Source organism: Mobula hypostoma, chromosome 4, assembly GCF_963921235.1.
Source record: "Mobula hypostoma chromosome 4, sMobHyp1.1, whole genome shotgun sequence".
NCBI lineage: Eukaryota > Metazoa > Chordata > Chondrichthyes > Myliobatiformes > Myliobatidae > Mobula > Mobula hypostoma.
Window position 1 is genome coordinate 32481118 of NC_086100.1, and position 17327 is coordinate 32498444.

The window sequence follows — 17327 nt, forward strand, 5'->3', positions numbered from 1 at the left end:
ACAATTCAGTGATGCCAAAGTCATACCTGCCAATCTGAACTGTGCTACAAGTTCATCATTTTATTCTGTATACTGTGCACATTCATTATAACACCTTTTCAATTTTGTCCACCTTTTACTTTGCAACTTATCCTGTTGACTGCCATTTTGCCCTGACGTCGGCCTCTCCTTCCTAGGAGTCTCACTCCACACTGCCTCAGTTTGCAAGCCTCGTCCTCTGCGCTATCACTCTGGTCCCTAACCCCCTGACGAATGAGTTTAAACCCTCCAAACAGCTCCAGTAAACTTGCCCAAAGGGATATTGGTCTTCCTGGGGTTCAGGTGTAACCCGTCCTTTTTGTGCAGGTCGTACCTTCCACAGAAGGGATCCCAATGGTCCATAAATCTGAACCCCTGCCCCCTGCACCATTTCTTCAGCCACACATTCACCAGCCAGATCACCCTATTCTTACCCACACTGGCGTGTGGCAGAGGCAACAATCCAGAGATTAACGCTCTGGAGGTCCTGTTTTTTCAGCTTCCTAACTCCACAGAGTCCCTCTTCAGGACCTCCTCACCTTGGTCATTGCTGCCAATATGTATCATGACTTCTGGCTGCGCACCCTTCCCCTGGAAAATACAGTGGACCTGATCCGAAGAAATCCCCGACCCTGGAACCTGGGAGGCAACATATCATCCGGGAGCCTACAGAATCTCATCTCTGTTCCTCTGACTAAGGAATCTCCTATCACCACTGTAGTCCTCTTCACCTCTCTTGTCTTTGAAGTCACAACACTGGACTAAGTTCAGAGGAGATTTTCAAGAGCGTTGTCAGGACTGGAGAACTGTATTCATGAATGTTATGATCAGGTTGTATAAGGCATTGGTGAGGCCAAATCTGGAGTATTGTGTTCAGTTTTGGTCACCAAATTACAGGAAGGATATAAATAAGGTTGAAAGAGTGCAGAGAAGGTTTACAAGGATGTTGCTGGGACTTGAGAAACTCAGTTACAGAGAAAGGTTGAATAGGTTAGGACTTTATTCCCTGGAGCGTAGAAGAATGAGGGGAGATTTGACAGAGGTATATAAAATTATGATGGGTATAGATAAAGTGAATGCAAGCAGGCTTTTTCCACTGAGGCAAGGGGAGAAAAAAAACCAGAGGACATGGGTTAAGGGTGAGGGGGGAAAAGTTTAAAGGGAACATTAGGGGGGGCTTCTTCACACAGAGAGTGGTGGGAGTATGGAATGAGCTGCCAGGTGAGGTGGTAAATGCGGGTTCTTTTTTAACATTTAAGAATAAATTGCACGGATACATGGATGGGAGGTGTATGGAGGGATATGGTCCGTGTGCAGGTCAGTGGGACTAGGCAGAAAATGGTTCGGCACAGCCAAGAAGGGCCAAAAGGCCTGTTTCTGTGCTGTAGTTTCTATGGTTTCTATGAAGAGAGCATGGCTTATCTGGGGTTGTTCTCTTTGGATCAAAGAAGAGATTTGAGGTGTACTAAAATTGAGACGTTGGGATGGTGGACAATTTGAACAATTGGGAGCTATAATTGGTGAAAGGATTAGAGTGGAGCGGAAGATTTTGTTTTCTTTGTACGATCTCGAGTTCACTATCTGAAAGAATGATGGGGGCAGAAACGTTTGCTGGGCTTTTAAAATTACCTGCATGAAAAACCATAATCTGCAAGGTTATAAACCAGGAGCTGGAGAGTGTGATTTAGCTTTTAATCAATTTTGACATGATGGGTCAAATAGCTTCCTTTTGTGCTGCAAGTTGCTAATATTTTACTTCTATTCCTATTTTTGAATATGTTTCCTAAAGATGGAAACTATCCGAATAAGTAAGTACCAGAGATCAAGCTTGCAACCCTGTAAATTGCTGTAATGGACTGGAGAAGGACAGGACAGGACCGCAATGATGGCCAGACATCACATTGCCAGTGGTACCTCCTCTCAATAGCTGGTGTTTGTTGGAGAATTGAATGCGAATGTCAGGAACTGAGCCTATTGCAGCACCTCATGTCTTCCAAAAAATGAATCAAATTCTTGTGCTTTAGGCTGTATTTATAAGGCTATTCTTCACAAAGGAGGTTAACTTTTCATGCTTCCCTCGCATGTTGATGGTGAAATGCTGCCTCCTTATTGGTTTGAAGGTGTTCATTGGTAGAAAATTAGGCATTTAATTTAAAATGTATTAAGGTGATTTGCAAGTATGTAAATCTCTTTGATTTGATTCTAATTTTTTGGCTTTCTTTATTTTGCTGACTCGGAAAGAGTTGAGAAGAAAGAGCGGGCCAGGTTAAAGACGGTGAAATTCAATTCAAAATCAAGAGATAAAGGGGTAAGTGTTTCTTGTTGGGGAGGGAAAGGTTTACAATTTGCATTTTTATATCAGTAGAATTATTTACATCCTTAAAAGAAAGTGATTATCTTTCTATTTGAATTAAAATGTCAAATAATGTATGTGAAAGACAAGAATCTTGAGACCATAGAACTGTTTCACTCTGTAGATTTCATCTGTTAAACTGGAAAGTTCATGTTCTGAAAATTACCTGCTGATTTATCGTTATTTCTTAACATGTAATGAATGAATGCATTTTATTTAAATCCAACAAACTGGGGTTACAACTGGAGACACAGGAATATTTAATTCTGACTTTTGCAGGTTAATGTAATTAGTTAATGGCACAAATTAGTGTTGAAAGTTAAGTACTTTTGGGTATTTTTCTTTGTTGAAGGTGCTACACTACTGGACATTATGTTGAGCCCAGTAAAAAGTTTAAGTGTAGTGCATGTAATAGCACTGCACATAAGTGTATGTGGCTTCACTGGTTAATTCTGGTCCTAAAACTGGGTCCCTCGTAGCTACAGTAGTGAAATACCTGATTTATTTAGCATCACAAAGAATTAGTGTTCATTTGGCGCAAGGTCCTGACATGATAGTAATCCAATATTTGAGCATTGAGGGATAATGGCTGCACTGCTGACCACCTCACTTTCGGGAGCAGCAAAGTATTCTGCACTGAGCCTACAATCTGCAACTTTTCAGCATCTTTCCCACATTGTAGATGTGGAGAAACATCAGGAACCATTGAGCAAATGTATAGTTAATTTTGTTTTAGAATTTCATTAGCTTTTTTCCACTGAACTGAGGGTGCAACGAAGTAGGTTCCAAAAGTAGATCTGATTTTCCCATCAATTTTAATTCCAAAAATCTTCAGGTGCTCAAGACTAGTATAAAGTCATAGATTTTGTTATTGTTTAAATAGGAGGGTGTTCCATATCAAAACTTTCACTGCAGTCTGTCCAATGGTAAATCTACTAAAGGAAGATTCAAACTTAGTTAGGTTCTATCAGATTGAAGGGGGAGAATAGTGTAGAGGATAAACCAATTGAATAATCCATGAATGATTTACTGTTGGTGATTCATAACACAATCCAAACTCATGTAAATAAAGACAAGCTGTAGTTGGGTTAGATTTACACTGATTGCGATCACTTTTGTAATTATGAAACCTTTTCCAAGATGACAGTTCCACCTTGTTCTAGTAATGCTAACTCCACCCATGCCTTCTTTAGCATAACTAAGCAAGTAATATATTATCTTCACGGCTAACTCTGTCAGTAAAGATAATTCCAGCATCAGCTGAGACTTCACCTATTCCATTCCAAACGAGAAAATCTGCAGATGTTGCAAATCCAAGTGTGACGTACCCCGTGATGGGAATAAAGAACCAGCAGAGATGGAAAACACTTTGGAGTCCAGTATTGCTATAAACTACTAATATTTATTAGTAACTACGCAATACAGTAATGTAAATGTAGATAAATCAAACAGGTTAGCAATGATTATATATATATTTATGTAAGTACAAGTATATCAGTAAGTGTGGAAATATATATGTATGAAAAACCAAGCTTCTTTAAGTCTAGGGGTAAAAAGATACAGTCTTACCATGGTGAGTAAAGTTCAGTTCAGTTCAGTTCATGGTATTGAGTTGAGTATTGATGGGGAGGGAGAGGGAGAGATTTGAGTCTTCAGGTCAGCTGATGCCATCGATCTTCTCGTTGTCCTTCAAAATCCCTTAAAAGTTACCGACTGCGACTTTAACAAAGGGGACCGGTTTTCTGTAGTGGAGCTATCCCCCAGGCGAGGGTGGACACATGGACAACTCCCCACCAGTCAACCCCTTCCTTTCCACTGCAAGAGCAGCGGATTGATCCGCCTGGTCAATCCTCCAAAACCCACTTTTCTTGTGGCCACAACAATGCTCGTTCAGTGTCCAGAACATGTGTCTGAGGTCTATCATCTGACCTCCTATTTTATCTTCCCGTGCTGAGCATCAACAGTCACTCAAATAGCTCCTCCTTCCTCTCTCTGTGAAGAAATGCACAAGCAGGCGAACTGTCCTTGAGAAATATCAACAACCTGCCGAAAATCATAACATCGAGTGTCCATTAAATAACACCGCCTTCGGTCACCATAGCAACTTACGAGCAGCTCGGTGCCGTCTCCAACTCCAACTCAGCAGAAATCCAAGAGTTTACCAGTTCTTTCTCGTGCCTTAAAGTGACAGTCCAACAGTTAATCTTCGTCTCTCTCTCTCTCTTTCAAAACAAAATGTCGGTGGTAAATAACTCTCTCTCTCTTTTCAAAAGCACAGTTAATAGGGGTAAATGAGCACAGTTCATAGGGGTAATTCAGAGTCCCATCACACAAGTAACACAAACAAAATGCTGGAGGAACTCAGCAGGCCAGGCAACATCTAAGGAAAATAGTACAGTCGATGTTTCAGGCTGAAACCCTTCATCAGAACTAGAGAAAAAAGATGAGGAGTCAGAGTTTACTTTGCCCTCCCCCCCTCCCGGTTTCACCTATTTCCTCACGTCCCCCCCCCCACCCCCAACTCTGACTCCTCATCTTTTTTTCTGCAGTCTTGCTGAAGGGTCTCGGCCCAAAACGTCATTTGTACTATCCTCTATAGATGCAGCCTGGTCTGCTGAGTTCCTACAGCATTTTGCGTGTGTCACCTATCTCATCATTGCTTCCAGGCTCAATTATGAACAATATCAAGTAGAGTCGAACACTATTCCTGCTGCACTCAACTTGATACTGCTTACAAAGCAGTTTTTCCCTTCTACCACAAACTTCACTTGACCATCCCTTGCATGCAAAATTAAAACAAATTGTTTTTAATCTTCGTATTCCAGCCTTCAACAGTTAACTGACTCTTGTTCCAGGACTTTATAAAAGCAGTGAATTGGAAGAACAAAGCTACAGTATAGAATAAATTTTCTTCCATTGGGCATCAGCAAATTTGAACTTGTGGTTTAGTTTGCAATTGGGCATTAATGAACAGTATCTGAGGGTTTAATGCAACACACACAAAATGCTGGAGGAACTCAGTAGGCCAGGCAGTATCTATGGAAAAAAGTACAGTCGACGTTTCAGGCTGAAACCCTTCGACCCTTTATACTGTCCTGCCAAAGAGTTTTGGCCCAAAACGTCAACTGTACTTTTTTTCCATAAATGCTGCCAGGCCTGCTGAGTTCCTCCAGCATTTTGTGTGTGTTGCGCGGATTTCCAGCATCTGCAGATTTTCTCTTGTTTGTGATCTGATGGTTTAATCTTGGGTTCAGAGTGCACTAGTGGGATGCAGAAGTTGGACAATAAATTTAAAATATGGACCCTAAAACTGAAACACATGCATGTTCTTAAATTATTTATATTAAGTTGGGATGGGATGTTTTGGGCATCAAGATGGAAGTTCCCTGCAAAATCAAAATACATTCTGTGTACCACCGGTAGTTAAAGCTCTTGAGTGTTTTCTTTTGGCCAAAACCTTCACATTCATAAAGAAGTAGGTATGGATTGTGCTGTGATTGCACAATAACGATAAACATTATGATACATTGTACGCACTTCCTACTTTTTGTAGAAACAGCTGCAGATGGAAAAGAACACCTCTCAGAAATTCCTCCAAACACTTATAACTTTTGCCACTCCTTCGTTGCAATATTCTTCATTCCTCAAATTCTAAATTGCATCACCCTGCTCAGTTTCCTGGTGAGAATTTGTGTGGAAAAGTCCATTGCCATTCTTCTGCCTGAGCAGACTCTTTAGAGTTAAGAATGCCTGTTTTTTTTAAATTTATATGCTGACCAGCAGAATTTAAACCATAGCCCTCCTGTTATGTGACAGCCGCATTGCAGTTTCAATCAGTGGTACTTTTTAACTCGGGGATGGAGAGAAAGTAAAAGATAACACTGGGGGCTGCTGGTTAAATTAAATAGTGAACATATATTTCTGATTAGAAAACGTTATGTTACACATCATCTTAAAAAAGTGCATTATTATAAAGTACTGATTTTGATTCATAAACATCGGATTGTTTTTTTTAATATCAAAGTATGCATTTAACTTTAAATTTTTATAGCCAAGAATGACTAAGATTAACAGCATGCTTCCACCTGCTGTGGATTTAAAATAAATGCTAATGACCTTTTTCTGTGCTAAATGTAGAACCTGTATTGTTGCTCTTTACATGTTTATTGGGTTGGAATAATTGTTGACCGATGTGCACAGAAACATGCATGTGTTGTGTTGCAAGAGGATTGCAATAAGAACGCTTGCCATTGATGAAGATTGCATTTCTTGGAGCTGTTTTACCAAATAGTGGTCAAACTCCTTGATGGCATTGGTAAATGTCAAGCCCTACCTTGCTATGCATGCACTCTACTTAAAAGAGAAACTTGCCTTTCGAGCTCAAAATCCATTTTCTCTTGTTTCGGGTGTAAGCTTGGGGAGAATCTGAGTACTATTTTTTTGATTGGGATTTTCTCTTGCCATTTTGATTTGAACAGTTTGGAGTTCAATTTTAACATTCTGTTTTGCTAATATAAAATGGATGGCATTAAAACGAATCTTGACCAAATAAAAAAGACATTTTTATTATTCACATATTAGTTTTCCAAATCTTAACCGATGGGGGGAGATGTTAGTGTTTCTTATTATACAGCTAAAATACTAAAGTAGAGAAACCATCAATACAATTGTAACTAACTTCAGCTAACTCGTTTTTCTTTAACTTTTATCATGTAATCATTAATGCTAGATAAATATGCCATATTTTTCAATAATGTCTGGCCTTTCTTTTCCTAGAGAGCAAGTTCTCTCCCTTGTTACTACTCACACGTGTGATGTCTTTCTCCTATTGCTTCCACAAGCCGACTCCTTTAGAGGTTCCTTAATTCTTCTAATTCTTCTTCAAATGAAGCTTAATAAACTTAGGAATAAGAGTTCTTCTTAATAGTTTACGTGCATTACTACTCATGTTTAATTGTTTTAGGTTTTGCTCTAGAATAAATAAACCTTGTAGACTTGCCTGAAATTCTTGAGAAATTGGATTTTTATTATTTTGATGCATTTTAGCTTTTCTGCATTGGCTGTGAATTTTCTTCATGAAATTCTTTCTGAAATTTCACAATGATTTTAAAGTTTATTAATCCAGACTTGACTTTGTTAGACAGCATGTGAACAACCATGTCTCACCCTCTATCCTTTGTTGCACAATCTTCAATATCACAATCCATCAATTTAAATTCATCTATATTTTCTTGTTCCAATAAGATGTTCAGCATAATCTCGTCAAAAAACCTTACAAAAAAATCTTTGTCAAGAACACCTTTTTATATACACCTTGACCAGATTTTTTTTAAATTTTGATCATCTCAGTTGCAGAACATGTTTTATTATGTCTTGTGGAAGCAAATTAAGGGTGGTTAATTTCTGTCTTGTCAACTATTGCAGCTGATAAACTTTTTTTTAAGATTCAAAATTGCTAAGTGTCCTGGAAGATTCTCAGGTCAGCTCGTTACAGTTTTTCATAACGGTTTGTAGGAAATTTATTCCTGGAATAAAATTCAGATTATTTCTTGGCTCTATCTAATAATATATCATTTTTTAAAAAATATTGCAAGGGATTGTGGCCCAACTCAGTTACCATGTGTTTCTGGGGTCGGGCATTAACCACGTGGACATTAGACACCCCTTTTTTTGCCACTCCTTCTCTTCCTCAGCAGTCATTCAATGACAAGCGTAAAAAGAACATCTTTTCCCGAAAATTCCCCTTCTACAAGAGCAAGCAGCAGAGTGAGCGGGAGACCAGTGACCTTGAACGTAAGTAGCTGTGACCAGACACACCTGTAGAGAAGATCAATCTCCAAGAAGGGACCTTTACTGCGTTACCATGGCAATGTGTTTTTGCTGAATACAGCTGGATTTTTCCCATTTTTTATTTTAAAAAGGGCATCTATTTAAAATTGGCTGTATCCACTTTTGTTAATATGTCTGTATGATGAGACTATATGGTTAACTCCTGACCTGGGAAACCTCTGAACCAGTTATGTTCACACAAACAGTCTGTCATGGTAGTAGACTTGTTATGTGTCACTGACAGATTTTTTTTTCTTCTGTGATTGTTCTTTTTTCTTTATTGCTTGCTGTCTGGGGACTACTCTACAGGAGATCCCCGGGTTAGGTGACGACGTTATGGGAACAAAAGGCCTGAGTAAGTGCCGGAAAATCCTCTCCATTCACATTTGCCTCCATCTATTTTCTAAGCTGGGTTTTTTTGTTGCTTTTTCTAGTGGTTTGTATGGTTCTGCTGGCATGGGGGAGGTTCGTGGTTATTGGTTTTCATGTCTTTATTTGTACTTTTCAATCATTGCCATGCAAAGTCAGGTTTGCAGTCTCTGGCCGTATTTCCTATGTTGACTTTCAAATAAAGCAGATACTTGTTTTAAATTTGTAAATCAATCAAATGCAAGTAAAATGTTTCCCTTGCCTAAAATTATATAAATAGTGTCTGAAGTTTTTATTTTGTTACAATTATTTGCAACAGGCTGGCATTCTCCGCCTTTTGTGTGCCTTTGTTTGCAAACTAGCCAATTTCAATTCTGAAGTAAGCAGAATATCAATGTTTGCCTCAGAGTATGACCAAATTTTAAATGTCAACATAGGAAATAACTGGAAACAATTGCAAATGATTTTTTCTTACATTATGACATTGGTGTGGTCTGCAAACTGTGAACTGGAGGAAAGATTTTTGTTTTGTTTTCCTTAAACTGTGTGAGATCTTCAGAGAGCTAGAAATCATCAGGTTATACTACTTTGTTCAATGGCTTCCTTTCAGCAGACTATCTTGTTTTGCATTTTATTATTTTCCCCCATAGTTCTGGGATGAACTGGCTGCTGTCACTATCAGTGAGCTACAGGGGTTGATGAAGACTTCCTCTTCCCCCAAGGATGCCTGCCGTCAGCTCAATACTCTTGGTGTGGTACGAGATCAAAATCTGAGCAGAGATTGAATCTGAATCTTTATCTTTCATGTTCTCATTTGAATGTCTAAATTCAAGATTCATTTATTATCAATGAATGAATAAATTATACAACCTTGAGATTTGCTTGCTCACAGGTAGCCACAAAGCAAGAAACCCGAAAGAACCCAATTAAAGAAAACAAAATAAAAATAAAAAATAAAAGACTAACACTCGATACTCAAGAGAAAGAAAAAAATAAAGATCATGCAAACAATTGAAGAGAACAACAAATTCCCCTGTTTTTTTACATTTCACTACGTTAAGCTATGTAATAGAAACACTAATTCAATTGGAAATGTAAAAGTATCCCGGATTTTTAAAAGGGAAACTGAAATCTAGCGAGAGTTACTTTCCATGAGGATCTTCGAAATTCCCACAGCTGTGAAATTCAGTAAAAAGATTCACAGTTGTTTCTGGAAATTATTTGCATTTGCACATGTCATAGTTCTTTCAGCCACAAGTTTTGCTTCATCTTTTAAACAGATATGAAGATTATAAATATGGCAATTTAATTGTTGCTTGCTTAATGGAAGATTATTATTCTTTGCAACTCTCGCCTTGCTGATTGGGGTTCTTGGTCTGGTTAACATTCTCTTTCACTGTATTTGAGGAGTGTGCGTACAGCACTGGGTACTTGCATGTTTTTAAAATCTTGAGTTTTATATTATTAGGACTTAATTACAAGCTTACTTAATTGTGCTGAATGTTGGAGGTAGTGGAATGTTGTCTTTGCCACCCCGAGATCAAATCAGCAAATTTTTATACAAATCCTTTACTGCCCAGGGAGTCCGGTCTATTTTTTTAGCGTAATGAGATGTGAACTGAAATAGTTACCAATTAGAAAATCATTACCTGCTCCTGACTAAAAGAATTCACCCTCATTGTTAATTGCTGATGAACTAAATTTACCAGGATGTTGCCTGGAATTAGTTACAGGGAGAGGTTTGTTCTTAGTGGTGTAAGAGGCTGAGGGGATATCCTTTATCATTTAGGATTTAATAATCATTAGTTTTTTCATTATTTAGTGTCAATCAGAAAATTTGTTCAAGAAGAAGTTCTAAAGCACAAACAACAAATTTAGATTTTCAGTGTTTCAAGTTTTGTGCAGCTTAATTGCACCAATCAAGTAGTTAGCTGGCTTTGAATAGCTTGAGCCAAGAAGGTAGGAAGAAGGCTAGTTTTGTATCTTGCTGACCCTTACTGAAAAGTGCCCAAATACAAACGTTGAGGTAGGTCTGGAGTAGGTGAAAGGGATTTATTTCTTGTTCAGCTGTAGATCGTGTTCTTTTCCCCTTCTGCCCAGTGTAACTTAAGAGTTAACAGGAAGGCAAGGTGCTGGAGAACCGCATATTAAGTTGGATCGGAAGCTAATATAAATCCGTGCTTTAAGAAAAAGATATAGAGGGTAGGAAAGTGGTGAGGAGGAGGAATTTGCTTATGTGGTTCATGTTTCTCTTAGGTCAGATTGTCAAAAATTCAATAAATACAATAGATTTCCTTTTGTGCATATTATTACACTTACGGAATAGTAATGAATGATCAGCTTAGTAAGATTAAGAATTTGAGAGAGCAGTTCACGAAAAGAAAAGGACGGACAGATTCAGAGTGCGTATGAGCAGTATAAACACAGGATCATTCAGTTCAGTGGCCATTGAAGTTTGAGACTGGAAAACTTCACATTACTTGTACCCAAGTGATCCTAATATCAGAAACCCGACACTTTTAGTGCAAATCCAAAGTAAGAAATAATATTTTAATATTTTCTCTACTGCTAACTAACAATGGTTCTGATAATTGCAAAATGACTGAGAGACCAGATGCAATTCTCTCCCGAGAGGTGTGTTGGTGTTTTCAGCAACCTTCATTTTTAGAAAAAAAAATTCTTTACCTTTCAGGATCTGGGGATTTTTGACAAGGCCAGCATTTATTTCCTGTCCCTAACTGCGTTTGAGAAGTCCTGAAGTAGGTGCTCCCATGATGCTGTTGGGAAGGGATTCCAGGATTTAGGCCCAGAAATGATCAGGGAATGTCAAAATGTTTTCAATTCAGGATGTTGCAGAAGCTGGTGCTCCAATGTGCCCGAATATGTAGTTCTTTTTGGTTGTAAATTTTGTGGGTTTGGCAGGTGTTGATACAGCAGCTTGGGTAAGTGACCACAATGAATTTTAGAAGTGGTGCACACTGCATCCCTGCTATACATCTGTTGTTGGAAGGAAGGAACATTTAGTGTTGTAAATGAGTTGTCAATTGATGGGGCTGTCTTTTCCTGCAATGTTACCAGGTCACACAACACTCATTTCTGCTTTGGTAGAAGGTAAAGAGGCTTTGGGTATCTGACAGTGAGGTACCAAGCCTCAGACCTGTTCTTATGTGTCCTTTATTTATGTGCTTGGCTCAATTTCGTTTCTGGTTAATAATGGCAACTGCTGGGAACTTGGTAATGGGAATGCTATTGAATGCCAAGGGTAGGTAGTTCGCCATTTGTTGCAGGTGGTTATTGGCTGGCATTTGTATGCAACTGATGCCACTTGCCTGATGTTTAGATCTTGATGCACGCGGATATGGGCTACTTCATATTTTGAGATTAAGATTAGTGTTATTTGTCACATGTGCATAGAAGCATACAGTGAAATCCATTGTTTGTGTCAAATAAAATCAGTGAGGATTGTGCTAGGCAGCCAGCAAGTGTTGCCAGGCCCATATAGAATGCCCCACAACTCACTAACCAGAATGTAGGAGGAAACTGGAGCACAGAGGAAGCCTATGTGGTACTGAAGAGAATGGGCAAACTCCTTACAGGCAGTGCTGGGACTTGAACCCATTCTCACAGCTGGCAGGCTGCAAAACATTGTACTAACTGCAACACTACCATGCCACATTTGCAAAACAATTATGAATGCATCCTTCCTTTGATATTGATGATGGGTGAAAGGTCATTGATTAAACAACTGATGGTTGATATCAGGACTTAGCCTTGCCCTGTGGTGATATCCTGTGGCTGATTCAAATAATGCAGCCTTCTTCCTTTGTGAGGTGTGATGTGTGCAGACTCTTTGTACAGGGCTGTAATGAGGTCTAGGTCTGGCAAAACCCAAGCTGACGTCAGTGAGTTGGTGCCATTGATATCACTGTCGATTGTACGTTCCATCATTTTGATGATTGAGAATAGACTGACTGTCACATGCCATCTAACATGCAAAGTGGCAATTCCAGACAAAGCTTGAATCACAGAAAAATGCTTGACGGCTGTGGCAAGGCTTGAATGCCATCACCTGCTAGAAAGCAAAACCAAGCAGCATAAATGACAACTGTGTCTTGCTTCCAGACGAGCTCAGTGCCTTTTATGCTCACTTTGACTGACAGAACACTGGGACACCTTCCCAAACACCTGCAAGAAAATGAATCTCAAGGTAGTATATGGTGACATATACGTACTTTGATAATAATTTACTTTGACTGGTAATTAGCTGGAATAGAATTGTTCTACTTTTAACATACTTGGGGAATTTTCCTTGCTGATATTTAATGGTGCTGGAACAGTTAGGCAAGAGCTACTTCATGCTCTGAAGCTTAGATGTTCAGTAGGACAGTTTTACTGTTGCCTGCTTCACAGCTTTATTATTCAGTGCTCCGAGCGATTCCTGATACCTTGTGGAGTGAATTAAAATTGATGATGAGTAGCTTCTGTTACTGACATCAATGACAATTCAGTATTTATTGTTGATCTCTTCGTTTCTGACTTTAGTAGCGTTCCAGGGCATTTTAGTTCCAGTTTAATTGTCATTCAACCATACATGAATACAGCCAAATGAAACAGCGTTACTCCGGAGCTAAGGTACAAAACACAATACCTACAGTCGTACACAGCACAAAGCACATACAGAACATATAAGATAGCAGTAAACATACAGTTACATTAAAAAAATATATAGTCTAAGTCCCTGAGTACATGAATATTACAGCAGTCTGCCGTTGAACACAATACAGCTTGTCTTCTGCTGAGCAAACTCTGGAGGGCAGCCTCCAGCACTCCGGTGGGGTGCCTAACTCTGATGCCTTCCCCTGGGTGGCTGCAGACAGGCGACACTGCAGCTTGGGGCCTAGTCCTTGCTACGACAGAGGCCAAACAGCTACCCCGCTGTTCGCCAATAAACCAGTGAATTGGACTTGCAACATTCCACATCATCGTTGTCCAACAGGGTCTTGCGATCACAAGAAAACTGACTAAGATGATCACTTGCTGTTGGACTGCATACCTTCTTTGCGCACTGACTCCTCTCTGTCGCAGACAGCATCATGGTCCGCACCAGGTCCAGCTCTTACAGTTTCTCCACCAGTGTGCAACTCACTGATGGGGCAGACCTGCAGTACTTTAAGTTCTTAACCTCCATCAGGGTCTTGGGATTGTAAAAAAAGTTCAAAACAGGCAATAACACTTTTGGCTGACTCTGTAGAAGCTGCTGTATCTGAATATGCGACCATCTTACTGGAAGACATTTAGAGAGCATTCAACTACATTTCTATGGGTCTGGTGTCATATATAGGCTACTGTGATGGTTTTGGGTTTGCTGTCTGAAGTTCTGGACTCAGATGAAGATCGTAATTGAATTGAATTTATTTAAATCTTACATCCGTCCCACGACATGTGTGAGTAAAAACCTTTTGTGTTATGACTCCATCGCATGTACAGACATGTGAATTTATAAGTTTAATGGCTTGTAGAAAGAAGCTTCCCAGAGCCTGTTGGTCCTGGCTTTATTGCTGCACTACTGTTTGCCAGATGGAAGCAGCTGAAACAGTTTGTGGTTGGGGTGACTGGTGTCCCTGATGATCTTCCAGGCCTTCTTTCTGCACCTGCTGCTGTAAATGTCCTCAATGGAGGAAGTTCAGGTCCACAAATGCACTGGGCTGTCCATACCACTCTCTGCAGTACCCAGTGATCAAGTTCCCATACTAGGCAGTGATACAGCCAGTAAGCCCTATCCACTATAGTTTGATATGGATACCCACACTAAAGAGAGGTTATACTGTAGCCACCTACTCTTCAAAGGCTAGATCACATTGTCATTTATCCTCCGGGGTGAGTTTAGCTACCAATACCCACTATTTGAGCAGTGTATCCCCCTCCCCAACAAGGAGAAGATAGTTCCAGCTAGCAAAGTCATTTAAACATAGTTCTTTTATTTTTAGTGGTACACATTTAAATTTAGATAAAATTCTTAAAACACATTGGAAACTCTCGGAGGATTTCTATCTTAAAAGATTTTGAAATTACCAATAATTTCTAAAACATGAAGGATTTCCAAAACACAGGTATAATTCCTATAAGCTAAAAAGACATACCAACAAGTGTCTATTTATTTTTTTTTGAGACAGCACAGAATAGGCCCTTCTGACACATCAAGCATCACTGGCCAGCAACCCCCGATTTAACCTACTAACCGGTACATCATTGGACTATGAGAGGAAACACTCGCATTCCACGGGGAGAGCAGAGGAATTCCTCATTCCGGGATTGAACTCTGAATTCCAACACCCCGAACTGTATTAGCATCACGGAAACCGCTACTCTTGACAGGTTGCAAACAAACAAGTCATCCACTGCAGAAGTCGAAGGCAGAGGCATAGATTCTTGTCAGCCCATATTTCTGTCATTCTTCTTGTCATTCCTTCATCATTCCTAACAAGCCTGACTGTTTTCTTTCATTTATACTGTTTTTTTTACACTCCTTGCTGACTTCACGCAGAAGATCTAAAAGCAGCTGGGGTCAGAGGTCCCAGACACCCAAAATTAATGCTGTGAGGGCTGATTCTCTGAGTACATGAATCTCCCAATTATTGATAGGTCAGCCATTTGATGTATTTACTATGTGATAGTAGCAGTCTGGTTTGCAAGCTTCCTTGAACTAAATAATTTCACTTGTGTTAATTTACAGGCACAATTAACAGAACCCCATTGTCTTGTGTCTCGTGAGCAGCCAATCCCTAGTTGTTGGCCAACAGCTTGTGCTCTATAGGCAGTGCTGCTTGTTTGCAAAGCCTACCTTTTAATTTCAGACTGATGTGACTTGCAATTTTCATTAAGAACTGAAGATTGGTTCTTGGTTATGACAAGAAGCTGAGCAAAGAATATTGGTTGGGAGTTTAACTTACACAAAAACAACTCTTTGAGTCCTGGACAGTGTATATCCATCACACGAAGCAAGATTGGTTTACAGCGGTCTGAGGGCCACATACCAAGCCATCAGAATTTTTAAACAATTGTATCATGGATTATATTTGTTTTACTGTACTAATAACAATGTTGGTAAAATGTTTCACAATATATTATGTGGAATGACCCTTGGTATTAAAGAATCACAGTTTAAACCAAAACCTTCATGAGAAAAGTGGAGAAAGGATATAGTTTTTCCTGACAAAACTGAAAGGAATTTTATACTATGTATTGGACAAATAATAGGAAGTATTTGAAGCAAATTAACTGAGGTTTATTTCTCTAAGTTGGTAGATCTTAAAAATGATGAAAGTGAAGTAAAATTCGTGACTGCTTCTTGTGACTATTATGTGCATTGATTGGAATCCTGATCTACTGTTGGCTAGTAATATGCCCTTGTTACCATGGGGAAGGTTCAGTTCATTTATTCTCAATCACAAATGCAGCTGATTAATATTTTACACCTTAGCAGGGAGTACAATAAGATAGTTAAATACTTGTTACATAAAAGGGAAAGGTAGTAAGAACATTTTGTACCCAGCCTCATGTTAAAATCTGAAACCAAGTACTCATTTTAACATGACTGTTGAAAATCCACTTTTGTGTTTTTTTTTCTTCTTTATTTCATCCAGATAGAAAATCAAAGATTATTAGCTTTTGTAACATTCGCCATGGTTACTTTTTTTTAATATCAGCTTCACTTCAATCAATTCACTGATAATATAACCCTTTTGCAGAAAAACCTGTAGACTCCTTTTGACCGTTCCTGTGTTGGATGCAGAATTCACTTTGGGGAATGCATTTATGATGATGCTAAATATTAGTGAACACTGAAAACTGTCCTTTATACTTCAGAATGTCAGTGCTATAGATTGGAATATGTTTGTGTTTTTCATCAATGTTCAGTACAGTATTGCTGCATGGCTTTTAGTCCAGGTGAAATGGATTCTTGCATTTAACCATGTATCCAATACAAAAGTCAGCATTGGGGGATGTAGAGTTTGGTCACATAACAATGACTGAAATTTGTTCAATTTCAGCATACGCCATATCTATTTCTTACACACACTACATTTGTGATTTCTTTGAAAATTCCAATCCTAAGTATCACTATTTGGGACATCTCGGATTTCATTCCATTCATTCTGATGATCAGATTATCAAGTTATTTAAATTAGATTTCTGTGTTGTAATTGTGCAGAAAGATCTCCAAGCTGGATGGTGTAGCATGAACAGTGCTACATTACAAAACCGTAATACGTCAGGGAGCTGGAACATAACACTTTTGTAGGATGTTGGCTGTAAATAAGCTAATGTTTAACATGAAATGATTTAGATATTTCTATGTTTTTTTAAATGAAATCCTGCTCTCCTTTACAAAGCCCTATTTCTGGTTTGATTATTAGCTGCAGAAAGGAGTGGTATATTTTAAGCAGTGAGAATTGCACTACATGCTTTACAGTTGAGTTACCTCCTTAATATCTCCTCTCATCGAACCTTTAATTTCATACAACTGATTCCAAATATGAAGGCTGACAGTAATGTTATACATCGTAGGCAGAGTTACAGAGTCAAAGAATTTTATTCATTTTATTAAGTAACCAATGTACATATATTCTTTGTTTAAAATGTGCTTGGAATTATTAAAACTGGTTGTAATTATTAAAGGTTATTGTTTGTTAACTGATAATGCTCTGTATGCATCATTGTCCTTCAATGCAAGGTCATTCAGATGTTTGCATCTTAA

At 38.8% G+C, this 17327-nt stretch overlaps 1 protein-coding gene across 16 annotated transcripts in view; it reads left to right on the plus strand.

The window, feature by feature from the left end:
* Positions 1–17327, plus strand: part of dlg1b (discs large MAGUK scaffold protein 1b) — a 489566-nt gene that overhangs the window by 453557 nt on the left and 18682 nt on the right. For 8 of the 16 annotated variants that reach the window (XM_063045522.1, XM_063045523.1, XM_063045531.1 and 5 more), the window contains 2 exons: positions 2260–2326; positions 8510–8555. In XM_063045522.1, coding sequence (XP_062901592.1) covers positions 2260–2326; positions 8510–8555 — 113 coding nt within the window. Of the gene's footprint in view, positions 1–2259; positions 2327–8064; positions 8165–8509; positions 8556–17327 lie in introns of all 16 variants that reach the window. The other 8 variants (XM_063045530.1, XM_063045518.1, XM_063045520.1 and 5 more) reach the window with 2 other exon arrangements.